The 15291-nt window shown below is 39.0% G+C and overlaps 1 protein-coding gene across 1 annotated transcript; it reads right to left on the bottom strand.

Moving 5' to 3' along the window:
* Nucleotides 1-480: 480 nt before the first annotated feature.
* Nucleotides 481-15152, bottom strand: Lacc1 (laccase domain containing 1). The gene is made up of 7 exons (XM_052732692.1): nt 15022-15152; nt 13442-14051; nt 12617-12795; nt 11728-11893; nt 7130-7355; nt 5843-6003; nt 481-1265 (listed from the first exon to the last, which is right to left on the bottom strand). Exons 2-6 carry the CDS (start codon nt 14001-14003, stop codon nt 5844-5846), a joined length of 1293 nt encoding a protein of 430 aa, XP_052588652.1. The 5' UTR covers nt 14004-14051; nt 15022-15152; the 3' UTR covers nt 481-1265; nt 5843.
* Nucleotides 15153-15291: the final 139 nt, after the last annotated feature.

The following is a 15291-nucleotide window of genomic DNA, read 5'->3' as shown; positions in this document are numbered from 1 at the left end:
AGGCAAAATACCCATACACTTATAAGTAAGTAAATAAAATATCAAAAGAAAAATGCCAACAAATGCCGATGAGGATGTGGGGAAAGTTGAACCCGTTTTCACTGCCGGTAGGAGTGGAAGCTGGAACAGCCATCATCGAAATTAGCACAGAGGGTTCAAAAATCAACAGTGAGGACATGAAGCTGGGAAGGGGACATGTTGGGAAACTCATCTGAGGAAGAGCTGAAGGGGAAATGAAGGATTGTTACGATCATATTTCACTGTATACATGAATTAAATTCTGAAAATAATATATTTTTAAAAACAAACAAAAACAGAATAGCCTTATGACCCAACTATTCTGCTTCTGCACATATACCCAAGACTCCATATCCTGCCACAAATATACTTCAAGACGCACATTTATTGCTGTTCTAGTCACAACAGCAAGGAATTGAAATTAGCCTAGATATTCATCAACAAATGAATGGGTAACAAAAATACAGTACATACAATATTTTATTTAGCCACAATGAAATTATCAAATTTATAGGAAAATTGATGGATCTAGAACTATTATGCTGAACAAAATAATCCAGACTCAGAATAACAAACATTGTGTGTTCTCTCTCATATATGAATCCTAGCCTTTAATGTTTATGCTTACATACACATACATGTATATACACATATATGTATATATGTAGGTGTAAGTGTGGTTATAGGTGTTGGATCTAGAAAGGGAAGATAAGGGGAAAAGAGGGTTGAGCAGGAAAGGGGGTAATAGAACACACTGACATGAAAGAAGGGCTACTGGGAGTGGAAGGGGACACGGGGAGAGGGGGAGGGAAGGATCAGCAAGAACATGATGTTTGAAAATGCCATAATGAAATCTAATCTTTCGTAAGGCAATTAAAAAATATATTCAGAAGGAAGTGTTTATCTCTCCTACTGCATTTGACTCTAATGGAAAAGTTGCCTTTATTTTGATTCACTGTGCTAAGCCTCATCCCTAAAAAAAAGTTGGCATCCAACAAATACTGAACTAAACAGACCTGGTCTTGATTTATAGATAAATACAGAGAACTAACTTGAGGAATAACATCACATTGATTCTCTCCTCAGTTGTCATAGGAATTAAACCAAGATCATCTGGCTGTGGGTAACAGTGAAAGTATACCCTAATGATGAATTATCGTTTGTGATCCTCTTGGTTTACAAAAGTTTCTTTGACAAGCAGTGTGGAAGGATTCGGGAAACAGCGATGCAAAATTCCAGTCAAGAACCTGTAAAATAGACAGAGATAAAACATGAGTGCCTCACTAGTGTTCTTAGAATATCAAGGTAGGAACCATAAAGTACATTAAAAACTAAAGATGGTGTGAAGAGTGAAGGATAGACGAATTGAGTTAAACTGTACAGAAAACTGGGTGTGTGCTAGAGGGTCAGTCCTCAATCATTGTCATACAATTGTTTTATAGAAGTCTAGAAGGCCCTCCTTGTCATACACGGCATTAATGGGAGCATCAACACATTCTCTTCTGTGTTGCCAGCATCTGCTTTTGCTCTACAGTGGCAGAGTTGACTGGATGACACAGATATCGCACGCTCTACACAACATCAAAGATTTACTGAGTCAGATTGATGATGCCATCATCCTTAACAACCTAAGCTGGATCTCTGAAAGCCATAGAGTAGTAGAAGAGACAAACTCCTGAAAGTTGTCCTCTGCCTCCACACATGTACCACAGCATGGGCACTAGCATGCGTGATATTTGGCGTTGGAAAGTTAGTTGATATATATGTAGATTTCTTATTCTATAAGTTAAAATCTTTATGCAAATTTTATTATATTTTTCATTACTTAAAACAATTTGAAATATATTTTGATCATATTCTTCCTCTCCCCCAAGTCCTTTCAGATAATCTTTCCCTTCCTACACACCCAAATCGAAGTTCTTTCTCATAAAAGGAACAAAAACTCAATATAACATCAAACCCCCCAAAACCAAGAAAAAAAAAACACATCCAAAAAGAAAAACAAACAAACAAAAAACTCCTAACAAATTGTAACCAAATAAAAGCACACACACACAAAACTATGGATTCCAATTATATGTTGGTCAACTACTCCTGAATATGAGGCCTGTCCTGGAATGGTTGATATACCCAGTGCCACTCCATTGGGGAAAATTAATTTTCCCTCTCCCAGCAGGTAAAAGTGGCAATTCAGTTGTTAACCTTTACCCTAGTGGCTAGGTTTTCATTCATTCATTCATTCATTCATTCATTCATTCATTCATTCACTTTTTAATACAACAAAATAAAATATACTAAGATGAAACAAAAACTATCACATCAAAGTTAGACAAGAACAGACTAACAGAAGGAAAAGAGCACAAGAGTAATAGACTCACTTGTTTACATGCTCAGGAATCCCATAAAAACACTAAACTAAAAGCCATAATATACGTGCAGAAAACACGGTGCAGACCCATGCAGGTCCTTTCATGCTGCTTCAGTCTCTAAGTTCATATGAGCTTTGCTCATGTTGATTTAGAGGGCCTTGTTTTCTTGGAGTTTTCCATCTTCTCTGGCTTTTATATTCTTTCCACCTCCTTTTCCCTGGGGTTCCCTAAGGTTGGGGAGGGTTTTGATAGAGACATCCCATTTAGGGTTGTGTGTTCCAACACCTCTCATTCTGTGTAATGTCTGGCTATGTGTCTCTACAATTGATCCCATCTGCTGCAGAAGGACGTTTCTCTGATAATAGTTGAACAAGGCACTAATCTGTGAGTATAGCTGAATATCATTAGGAGTCGTCATTTTATCACTACATTTTTTTTCTTTTTTTAGATCAGTATTATTTGGTTTTACTGTAGGTCCTTGGGCTATATAGTATCAGGTTCTTTTTTTTTTTTTAAAGATTTATTTATGTATTATGTATACAGTATTCTGCCTGCATGTGTCCCTGCAGGCCAGAAGAGGGCACCAGATCTCATTACAGACTGTTGTGAGCCACCATGTGGTTGCTGGGAATTGAACTCAGGACCTCTGGAAGAGCAGTCGGTGCTCTTAACCACTGAGTCATCTCTCCAGTCCCCTAGTATCAGGTTCTTGGTCACCCAGTGCCAGGTATGGGTTCCATTTTGTGGAGTGTGCCTTAGGTCAAATCAGATAATGGTTGATTACTCCCACAGGCTTCATGTCACCACTGATTGCACTAGCATATCTTGTAGGCAGTATACCATTGTAAATAAAGGGTTTGAGGCTGTCTTGGTGCTTATGTTTCCTTTTGAGAGCATGCAGGGTATGTTCCTGTACCAAAGATGCTGGAACACAGAAGTGAAGGCTGGTATGTAGGCGCTGACTCAACATCTCCATGTTTAATGAGTTGTGTACGTGTTGTCTTCAACAATGGGACCTTGCTGTCAGTTTGTGGAGAGCAACCTATAATCTTGGCAACAGTCTGGGTTGTTTGGAGATTCCTGTGGGGCCCCTTTGGCCAGCAAGTTAATTAGATGTAACCAAATCCCAGTACTGGAAGCTTCATTTGACAAAAGATGGCCAGCTAGGACTCCATCTCTTCCATTATTTGGTGGTTTCATTTAGGTTGCCTTCATATATGTACATATTTTATTAAGTTTCTACTGTATTAGGTTTCCATATTACCCCTCAAATGCCCCCTAATTTAGCTGTCTCTTCCTGTATCCTCCCCCTCAATCCCCCTCTCCTCTCTTTTCCCCCTTGATCCTCACATTCCACCCCTCCAATCCATAGCTATCTATTCTATTTCTCTTTTGTAACAAGATCTATCTGTTCCCTCTAGTCCCTTACTCTCTACCTACTCTCTGTAGTTCTATGGATTGTAGCTTGGTTATTTATCATCGCCTTCACAGATAATATACACATATAAGCAAATACATACCATATTTATCTTTCTGAGCCTAGGGTACCTCACTCAGGATTATTTTTCCCTAGTTCCATCCATTTGCCAGCAAATTTCAGGATGTCATTTTTTAATTGGCTGAGTAATACCTCACTGTATAAATTTTCTTTATCCATTTTTCTGTTGAGGGACATATAGGTTGTTTCCAATTTCTGGCTATTGTGAATAGAGCAGCAATAAACATGGTTGTGCAAGGGTCCTTGTGGTGGAATGAAGCATCCTTTGGGATATGCCCAAGAATAGTATAGCTGGATCTTGAGGTAGATCAATTACCATCTTTCTGAAGAACCACCATATTGATTACCACAGTGGCTGTACAAGTTTACACTCTCACCAGCAATAGAGGAGTGTTCCCCTTGCTCCGCATCCTTGCCAGCATGAGCTGTCACTTGTGTTATAGATCTCAGCCATTCTGGCAGGTGTAATATGGAATCTCAAAGTAGTTCTGATTTGCATTTCCATGATGACTAAGGATTTAATATTTCTTTAAATGTCTCTCAGCCATTTGAGTTTCATCTTTTGAGAATTCTGTTTAGATCTGTACCCCATTTTTAATTGCATTATTTGGTGCTTTGAAATCAAATTTCTTGAGTTCTTTATATATTTTGGATATGAGTCCTCTATTGGATGTGGAGTTGGTGAAATTTTTTTCCCATTCTGTAGGACAGCCTCCTTTGCCATGCAGAAGTTTTTCAGTTTCATGAAGGCCCATTAATCATCATTGCTCTCAGTGCCTTGCTAATTGTGTTCTGTTCAGGAAGTCGTCTCCTGTGCCAATGCAGTCAAGTCTGTTCTCCACTTTCTCTTCTATTAGGTTCTGTGTACCTGGCTTTATGTCGAGGTCTTTGATCCATTTGTAGTTAATTTTTGTGTAGCATGATAAATATGGATCTATTTGGATTCTTCTACATGCAGGCATCCAGTTTGATCAGCACCGTTTGTTGAAGATGCTGTCTTTTTTCCACTGTGTATTTCTAGCCTCGTTATAAAAAAATCAGATGTCCATGGGTGTGTGGATTTATGTCTGGGTCTTCAGTTCTATTCCACTGATCAACCTGTCTGTTTTTATATCAATACTATGCTGTTTTTATTACTGTAGCTTTGTAGTATAACTTGAAATCTAGAATGGTGATACCTCCTGCAGTATTTTATTATTCAGAATTGTTTTAACTATATTGCTTCTTTTTCTTTTTCTTTTTTGTGTATTTCCATATGAAGTAAAAATTGTCTTCTCAAAATCTGTGAAGAATTGTGTTGGAATTTTGGTGGGGATCACATTCAATCTGTAGATTGCTTTTGGTAGTATGGCCATTTTTACAATATTAATCCATTTTTTCATAAAACAAAAATAATGAAAGGTATAAAGATGTTATAATAGAAAATGTATAGATCAAGTTCACATCAGAGATAAAGACTTACTTATATAGGATTTTTTAAAAAAGACTAAATTACTTTAAAACTTTTTTTTTTTTTTTTTTTTTTTTTGGTTTTTCGAGACAGGGTTTCTCTGTGTAGCTTTGCGCCTTTCCTGGTACTCGCTTTGGAGACCAGGCTGGCCTCGAACTCACAGAGATCCGCCTGGCTCTGCCTCCCGAGTGCTGGGATTAAAGGCGTGCGCCACCACCGCCCGGCTACTTTAAAACTTTTAACATAAGCCTACCTAGTTATTCTTCATGAACCAGGGAAAGAAATGAATATTCTTCACTATAGAGTACATTGATGAATCTTTTCTATACCATTTTGCCACTTATAAATCAAAACTTGATTATTCTTACAGGGAAGAAGGAATATTGTTAAATTTAATTATTTTCTCAATGAAGGCAGGGACAGGCTGGATGGGGGAGGGGTAGAGGAGATGGGGGGCGGGCATATGGAAAGAGACTGAAGAGAGACACCACAGAGGAGGCTGTGTACCTCATTCTCTGATGGATATGAAGCCAGTCTGTGTCCCGAAGTTAAGGCCATCGCGAACATGGGAGAAAAACTTATCAGGATGGCAGGATGTGCAGAAGTCAAGATCTCCCTTCTGGTCTTGAATATTCTGTGGAAGAATTCCTCCTCGTTCTAGAAGAATCCTTAGAATAAAGATTTTTCAAAAGACAGCAAGAGTTTATGTTCCTGATAGTGACAGCAACATGAAAAAGGCATGTTTATTTGAGTGAGCACATTCCAGGAAAGCCCTCAGAATGACGGAAGCTGCTATTTCCTCTGCAACAGGGCTGGTCAGGAAATGGTAGATTCTATCAGCATTTATCACCGAAGTTCAAATATGAGCTGTGCAGTGATCCACACTGCCCTGCAGACCTGTGCTGGCTCTGGGATAGTGTGAGAGAATTGTATGCTTGTTTGGAAAGAAGAGCATTTGTGTACAAAACTCATTTGGTTCAGACAGGGTATACTTTTAATCATCTACCTCTCTCTCTTTCTCTCTCTCTCTCTCTCTCTCTCTCTCTCTCTCTCTCTCTCTCTCTCTCTCTCTCCCCTATTCACTAGACTTTTCACAGAAAACTTCCTTCATAAATATTCTGATATAAAATATGAATAAAATTAGTGACACATTTCACTAGTCACATTTAAGAATCAATTGTGATTGATTGAATCCTTTCTACTCGTGTGTTAAATGAGGCAGGGCCTGGGTATGGTTTTGCTGACTGGAATAGAAACACAATTCAAATCAGACATCAGTTTTCTTCTGTAGAAATGACAATTTTCAACAGAGATTAAGAAGCACATTCATATATTCAAAATGCATAGGACCACAAACACTTACAAGTTGTTACATACTTATATTACCTAATATTTTATAAGAAATGTTTTCTAGTTAATTAGACAATAAGAATACTTACAAAATATCAACTTTCTTATAGTTTCTTTTTCTTAAGAGAATTGACCTTAGCAATAGTTGTGAAGTAAAGTACATATCAGCTATTCTACACAAAATTTAAGTAGTTTTCTGGAGAGATCAACTTGCAATTTACTTCGAAATCAATAAACTGTAACAATCATGATATTATCTTAGATACAAATTAAGTAAGAATACATGCCTTGTTTAAAATGGGGTTTTCCATGTGTGCACGTTAGCTTCTTAAATATTTGCTACCTGAATTGTTTAGGGGAGTTACTTACTGTTCTCTAAAGTAATTTTCATCTCAGAAACAATAAGCCATAACCAAACTTCGGCACCACATTGAAATCACACACCTGGTAGCTTTTCGGATGTCAACGTAGGGATTCATTGAGTCAAACTGTCGCACACATGAAGGATGAAGATTATGAAATGAGGTTGCTGATTCTCTGGGAAGAGTAAAACAGCAAGGTCCTACTGAAGGCCCCAGAATGACAATAATGTCTTCCAAATTACAGCCATATTCTGCTACCATAGCATTCACAGTAGCCATAGCTACACCCAACAAGGTACCTTTCCAGCCTGGTAAATGAGAAGAAAAGAAGACAGGAGAAGTTAAAAATGTAGACTTCCAACTGCTTTTATGTCTCAGTGAAAAATGAACAGCTGTGGTTTGTGTATTCACAGCCCAGGTCAAAGAGATGAACCACAAAGGTAATGACTCCATTCAAGTACTGTCATTACATTAGACACACTTTACAAAGCACCTGACAGAATCAACAATTAATAGGAGTTTCTTTTGAAAAATGGTATTGATGTTTAGTCTCCATAGGAATAATGTCCTTTCAGCCTTTTCTCCCTTTCTTTCCTATTAACTAGAGTAATGAAACACATAAAATGTAACAATTTATGCCAGTTAAAGTATCCAGCTCACTATTAACATTTGCAGTGTTCAATTTCTAGAATTCTTTCATCTTGCAAATTTGAAACTAAGTAACTTCTCATTTCTCTATTCCTACACATTTTTGTTTATGAATTTTAAATACTCTACATACTCCATGTGAGGTGTTTCATATTGAACTTGTCTTTCTGTGACTGCTTTATTGGATCAAGGTCTAGAAGTTTCATCCATGTCTCTACTTATTCATTTGTCACGGTACACTTAGGTTGCTTCTACCTCATGAATCTTATGGGTCAGGATGCTATCAATGGAGAAGCAAGTTCTTTTGGACATCGATCCAGAGTTAGAATTCTAGGTCATATGGCAATTCTATTTTAAACTTTTTAAAGAATCGCCATACCATTATTTTAAAACTTGAAGTAGGGTCTCACTGTGTAGCTGGAATCCCCTCTGTAGATCAGGCTGGCCTCAAACTCAGAAGTCTACCTGCCTCTGCCTCCCGAGTGCTGGGATTAAAGTGCCACCATATCAAGAATATCATTTTGTGTGTGCGAATTTTCACATCTTTTATACTCATCAGTCCTTGAGAGTTGTTGTATGTCTTAAGTAGTAGCCTCTCTGACGGATGCATGATGAGATTCTGGTTTTGACTTACATTTCTTTAATCGTGAATGATGTTGATTAGCTTTTCTTATGCTTCTTAGCTGTTTACCAATCATTTTTAGGGAAAAAACCCATTCCTTAATTTCTGATCTTCCTACCTCTACCTCTTGAGTGCCAGGATTATAGGTGTATGCCACCATACCTGGTATATATGATGCTATTGAACAGACAGGGTCATCCATGCCAAGCAAGCACTCTACCAATGCAATTAAATCCCCAATCCCTTTACCTATTCTCAAACCCAGCCATTGTTTTATTGTAGAATTGCAGGTGTTGTTTTAACAATTAACCCCTTATTAGATATAATGGTTTGCAAATACTTCGTGCCATTGTGTGGGTTTCCTTTCTACTCCATTGATTATCCTTTGATGCACAGCATTTTAAATTTTAATAAAGTTCAATTTACCTGTCTTTAAATTTGTTTTTTTTCCTTCTTGAATACCTAAAAACTATTTTGCCTAATCCAAAGGCATGAATACTTACACTGCTGGTTCTTTTTCATTTTTTCATTCCTAAGAGTTTTATAATTTTCTTACAATTTAAGTCATTGATCCATTCTGACCTAACTTTTTAATACTGTTATGGTAAGGGTCAGAATCATTCTTTTGCTTGTGGGTGTCTGCTTTCCCCAGCTCCACTGGTTGAAGATATCATTCTTTCCTCATTGGACAGCCAGTTTGACATCTTCATTGAAAAGCTTTCAACCATAGTTCAGGGTTTATTTGTAACTTGTGGGCTCTCTATTCTATTTTGTTGGTTTATATATATTTTCAAATTTGCAAGATGAAAGAACTCTAGAAAATGAACACTGCAAATGTTAATAGAGAGCTGGACACTTTAATTGGCTTAAATGTTACATTTTATTTGTTTCATTACTCTAGTTAATAGGAAAGAGAGGGAGAAAAGGCTGAAAGGGCATTATTCCTATGGAGACTAAACATCAATACCATTTTTCAAAAGAAACTCCTATTAATTATCGAGTCTGTTATTTTTAATACTAGTGTTGTATTGTTTTCAATATCATAGCTTTGAAATGAGTTCTAGAATTAGAAATTGTGAAATGTCCAACTCTGAATCTTCTTTTACAAGATTGTTGTGACTATCCAGAGTCCCTTGAGGTTACATATGTAATTGAGGATGGATTTTTTTTTTTCCTGTAAAAATGCAATTAGGGGTTTGCTAGGATTGTACCAAATCAGTAGATGACTTTGGGTGATATTTGCATCTTAATAATATTGTTTCCACCTTACAAACATGGGACTTCTAATTATCTCACGCTTCTTTAACTTCTCTTGATATTGCCTTCGAGTCTTGTTAACTCTCCACTTTCCACACTAAAACTCATCTTTCCAACTAACCATCTCTTTGTACAGTTTTCTACTATCTCTTCATTGTCTCTGGATTCCCTGGTGAGTTCTAAGATTAAGTCCCTCTCTTCACTCCTGCTTCCCTTCAGTTTCCTAAAGTAAAACCCAAGAGCATTACGTTTTCCCTCCATTCCTTCATGCTGATTCTGACGCAAACTCAGTTGACTTAGCTGGACAATAAGGAGTCTCCTCACTCTTTTTCTCACCACTCCATAGACCCATCCTTCTAAAACTAAACACTGGGGAGAGATCTTTTTATTTTTTTTATTTTTTTTTTTTTAGATAAAAGGAAGAGATAGTGGAAGTAATAAATATTTAAATAAGAGTTTCAATGCCCATTGAAAACTCATTGAATATGTAAGTGTAAAAAGAGGACCAGAAGCCGGCAGTGGTGGCACACGCCTTTAATCCCAGCACTCGGGAGGCAGAGCCAGGCGGATCTCTGTGAGTTCGAGGCCAGCCTGGTCTACAGCTCGAGATCCAGGAAAGGCGCAAAGCTACACAGAGAAACCCTGTCTCGAAAAAAACAAAAAAACAAAAACAAAAAAAAGGACCAGAATAAAATACTAGGTTGTTAAGTTGGTAGATAAGATCTCTATAACAAAAACAGGGAAGCTTTGTGGTAGAAAAGGCTTTAGGAAAAGCATGATAAATTTTTCACATCATGATTCTGAGACACCTTTGGAAATGTAGGCAGTAATTTTCAGAAGAAAACAACTCAGTACAGATACTTTGATGACTGTTAAGACTTTTCTACAACACAAGGATACCTTCGTTCCTCTGAAACCTTCCTTTATCTTCTCACCAGCACCAACATATTCATATATACACAGCTAATTTAAAATAATTTTAATTTATTTAAATTCAATAAATAATTAATAATCAATAAATCATTTATTTTAATTAAATAAAATTTAATTTTTATGAACTTAGTCCCATAGATGGAGTTTAGACTAACTGATACCTGGTAAGTAGATAATGTATTCAACTGTATTGTATTTCATGCCTTATTTAGCAATGATTTGAAGTTCACAGTTACAGCTTCATTTTGACTAAATCTTGGATATTTTCAGAATAAATGTTTCAAAATCTAACATATAATACTTCTTTTGAGTTCAGATTCAAATTTTAAACTACTTTTGACAATGTCATATAGTGAACCTGACCTCTCATCCAACTCTGTTGCTTTAGCTAGGTCAAAAGAAAATTGTGCCACTTGATTCTGTGTATTCTAAAAAGTGTCATAAACATATAAGTAAGATGAAATTCAAAAGATCGTGTCTCATTTTACACAGGATAATACACATAGAATAATCTAAATATTATCTCAGAATTCCTTCAGGAAAGAAATCTGTATGTTTGACACAATCTAGCCTTTGAAAGCAATTTTTAATCATCTTTAGCTAATAGTCACGGTTTAATACAGTTAGTTAGTTGAACTAAATGCGGCTTTCCATTCACGGGCATAGACAAAGCATGTCTTGTTTCTTGTTTTGTCTTGTTTTCAGTCTCACTGCCTTTCTTCATGCTCTTTTCTCTGTGAACTCTTTTCTATAGCATGCCTAACATTCCCACCCTGCTACCTAGACTTCAAGGATTCTCAGCCAGAGGCAGCCACACCCTAGAGTGTTTAGAAGAGCATAAAGGGCTGGCCTTTGGTTATTGCAAAGACTATGATTATTATGCACATTAAAAACTTCAAGGTCTAAAGATAATTCAATCTGTATGCAGGATTATCTTGCGCCATATGTTAATAGCATATCCTTGCTTAGAAATACTGACAGACTTAAAACCTACAGATCCCCGAATATCACTAAATACCACCTACTTAGGGAATACTACTCTGATTCATCTAATTTGACTTGTCTACTCTTTATATCTGTTTCTATAGTAAGAGTACACAGGCCTCATCCTATCACAAAGCAATACAATGAACAGCTTTCTATGCCCATCAGAAAATAATTACAAAATACCTCGTACTGCAAACTAACAAAATCTGAAATGGTTTGTTAAATCCACCTACCAGAGTGAGCAACCCCACATGCTTTCTTGGCAGGATCTGCGAAGATGATAGGTATACAGTCAGCGCCCAGGGCTGTGATTGTGACTCCCCTCTGGTTGGTGATTATCCCATCGTAAGATTCAGGCTCCTTCTTCCCCATCACCCACACTCCATTGGCGTGATCAGTCTAACACAAAACACAGAACAAAATGTTTTAAAAACAAAACTTCTTATACTTGGGCTTTTCTAAAAGTACTCATTTGGGCAGAAAATTAGATAATCATGCTATGATTATCCACTTTTATGAATCATAAAATACAAACTATAACATCTCTGCAGATGCTGCTCACAGGAAAGCAGACTCAAAAGTCATGAACATCCCCCATTAGAGATGAGTAAATCTCTATTTTGAGTACTTCTCACAAAAGGCAAGTTTCACTTTCTTTGCAGAAAAGTGAAAGTACCAGTGATTTTCTTCTTCCCTTTTCTTAGACTCAAGTAAATCTAGAATTCTTTATCAGATTGTTTTCCCTCACTTAGGACCTTAGTTCTCCTGGGTCTTCACTTAAAAACTAATAGCCCAAACATTTTTTCTGTTCATTCAGGGAACTTTCTTCTATATTGATAGGTCAGTAGTGGTTGTATATTCACTCGAAAGTAACTATACTTCTAGAACTGAGTTCTAGATGAGATACATATATACATCCATATATGCCTGTGAGCACACACATATTAATATTTGATCTTTAGGCTATAATGTATAAAGTAGAGAAAACTAATTACAGTATTATCCTAAAATTTTAGATGAAGCACCAGAAACAAAAATTAAGTAGCTTAAAGGTCATATAGTTATTGACAGAGTGAAAAGTGCCAGTATTTTGGAAAAGCAAAATATATAACAAAGATTTACCTTTATTCGGTAAAATTTCTCTGCATTAAATCCTGCAGCCTTCGCCAACCTACGAAGATTTTCTTGAACAACTACTTTGGGATCTCTCCGTTTGGAACTACTGAAAAGATTGAGGGAGCTAAGAGTTGGTATATAAGATATGCCACCTGTTCTTGTAGTAAATCCATGTATGAAGACATCTGTTGAAGTTAAGCGGTAAAGAGTAAAGAGATGTTCTGCAAAAGACAATAAAGCATACAAAAGACAGTCTCTCCATCAGACCCTCCCTGATCACTCCAACCTGCAATTGTTTCTCTGGTTTCTAATTCGGGCAGCACTTGGCACCCCCATGTGTTGTTACACACCGCTGTTACCCCGTGACTGCTGCTCTTGAAGGGTGCTTTTGTTTCATCTGTCTATTACACATAACAGCTTGTAGCTCATGATAAAACTACTTATCCAAGGAAGATAGATTTTATTTTGAAATTTCACCCTCTGCCAAATGCCCAGAGGGTTGAGGTTTCAGCATTTCTATGTAAAAATTTTCCAGGACAGAAGTGGGTCTTTTTTGTTTTTGTTTTTTTGTTTGCTTGTTTGTTTGTTTTTAAAGGAGGATTGGGAGATTTGCCTTAAAGCTGAATTTGCATGGAGCCAACTTGTTTGTTTGGAATGGCTCTGATGAAGTCATCCCTTGATGCACCTGACCCACAAAGTCATAAAACCCCCATGTTGCAAAAGCTGAGCAGTTCACAAGAGTCAGCAGAAAAGAGAAAAAAAGGAAGTGAGCAACTTCTGAAGAAAGTCTGGGTTTTCACTGCAGTACAAAGGACAGCGTGTGGAAGATACCTGGGACCAGAGGAGATGTGATGATAGTTAAGTCCCCTTTCAGAGCTGGTAGGCTTCTCAAGTATGTTTCTATTTCACTCTGGATTTCTTCTAGTTGATGAGTTGTGGGTACGTTAACTTCAGGGGATGGTTTTGACAGGTTCTCTCTCCAAGCTACCTGTAAATCTTCAAACTCAAAATCATAAACCTTAGTGAAGAGGTGATCAATAAAAGCCTTCATTAACATTTTCCTGTGCTCAGGTACAATCACCTTGATGTGGCTCAGATTTTTTTCATCAATTTTTTGTTTAATTGTATACAAACAGGCAGCCACACTGGGTTTACTAACGGTCTCAAATTCTCTCGTGAGAAGTGAAAATCCATTTCCTGCTTCCAAGTCACCAAGATCTTGCTCACCATCCCTTTCTTTGGTGACATTACTGCAACGTATTATGCAAAGGAACTTGGCCTTGGGGGCATGGTGGTAGTGAATACCATTCAATGTCTTCAGTAATGTCTTATGGCAGTTTTTCTGTGAGTTCAGTTTTAAACCGAAAAGATCAATCAAGACTGCTTCTGCCATCCTTCAATCACGCACTTTTCCTCAAAGAAAACCTCTGTGCCAAATCAGCTGTAAGAAAAATGATCACAAATAAACAATAAGTTGTACCAGTCTTCTTATAGATACGACAGAAATTTGTGGTAGACAGAAAAGGAAGTGATTGTGTTAGCACAAAAAGTAACCTAAATAAATCCAGAGCCCGGCCCAGAAAAGAGACCAAGTCCTGCTTTTAAATTATAGGATGTCAGTCTACTGCTACTATATCATTATTCCCATCATGCCTATCAGATTAGATCATATCTCATAGGAAACACTGAGGCCTCACCTTTAGGATGTTAAGTTGAGCAGCACCAGCAAATCTCTCAATCTCTCTCTCTCTCTCTCTCTCTCTCTCTCTCTCTCTCTCTCTCTCTCTCTCTCTCTCTCTCTCTCTCTCTCTCTCTCCTCCCTCCCTCTCTCCCCCCCCCCCCCCCCCCCCCCACCTCTCTCGTTTTTGTTTTGTGGTTTTTCTCTGTGTAGCCCTGGCTGTCCTGGAATTCACTCACTGGGTAGACCAGGCTGGCCTCGAACTCACAGATAGCCACCTGCCTCTGCCTCCCAAGGGCTGGGATTAAAGACGTGCGCCACCACAAATCTCACTTTTTAAGACAGAAGCTGACCGACACGACAGACGTTCCCCAACATTTACACAGTACCCCACACTTGGGATGATCACGAAAGCCACTGTCATTTGGATGCGGGGGGGGGGGGGGGTGGCATTCCTGCCCGCTTGCTGATTCTTTGACCCGTCGTCCTACCAGTCCTCCCAGTCCCGGCTGCAGCGCCCCGCTGGTGACCCTGGCCCCTGAATTCCTGGCGACCCCAAGCATTGCTGACCCCTTCCCCCGCTGCGCGCCCCGCGCCCCGCGCCCCAGGGCACTGGCGCCGTCATTCATTCTTTCCGCCAGCTGTGCAGGGCGACCTCGGAGGAGCCTGTCGGGTCCCCGCGGGGTCGGCCCCTGCGTCCGTCCGTCCGTCCGGGGCTGGCTGACAGACTCACCGCGCTCTCCTCGGCGGCAGCGGCGGCGGGCTGGGGTGTGAGCTGCAGCAGCCTGGGCGATCGCACGGGGAGTCAGTCGCCTGCAGTCGCCGTCCGGGTGTCCGGCCGGCCGGCCGGCCCCACCGCGCCGCGCGGCCTCTAGGCGGCTTCGGGTTCCCGCGGGCGTGCTGTTCCCGCCACGGCCGCGGGGCGGCGCCCGGGAGACGCCTGCAGGGGGCCCCGGCGGGGGATTCCCGCGCCGCTCAGCAGTTCCGGGTCAGCGGTCGCCGT

The sequence above is a fragment of the Peromyscus californicus genome, unplaced genomic scaffold (assembly GCF_007827085.1).
Source record: "Peromyscus californicus insignis strain IS unplaced genomic scaffold, ASM782708v3 Scaffold_12__1_contigs__length_115047231, whole genome shotgun sequence".
NCBI lineage: Eukaryota > Metazoa > Chordata > Mammalia > Rodentia > Cricetidae > Peromyscus > Peromyscus californicus.
The sequence above is the reverse complement of the archived record's forward strand: the minus strand, read 5'-3'. Positions and strand labels throughout refer to the sequence as shown.

Coding starts and splice junctions, on each gene's coding strand:
- Lacc1 (XM_052732692.1), bottom strand. CDS start 14,003: ATGGCAGAAGCAGTCTTGATTGATCTTTTCGGTTTAAAACTGAACTCA. Junction 11,894..12,616: donor AGAAATTTTACCGAATAAAG/GTAAATCTTTGT, acceptor GTTTTGTGTTAG/ACTGATCACGCCAATGGAGT. Junction 6,004..7,129: donor GACATCCGAAAAGCTACCAG/GTGTGTGATTTC, acceptor CTTTATTCTAAG/GATTCTTCTAGAACGAGGAG.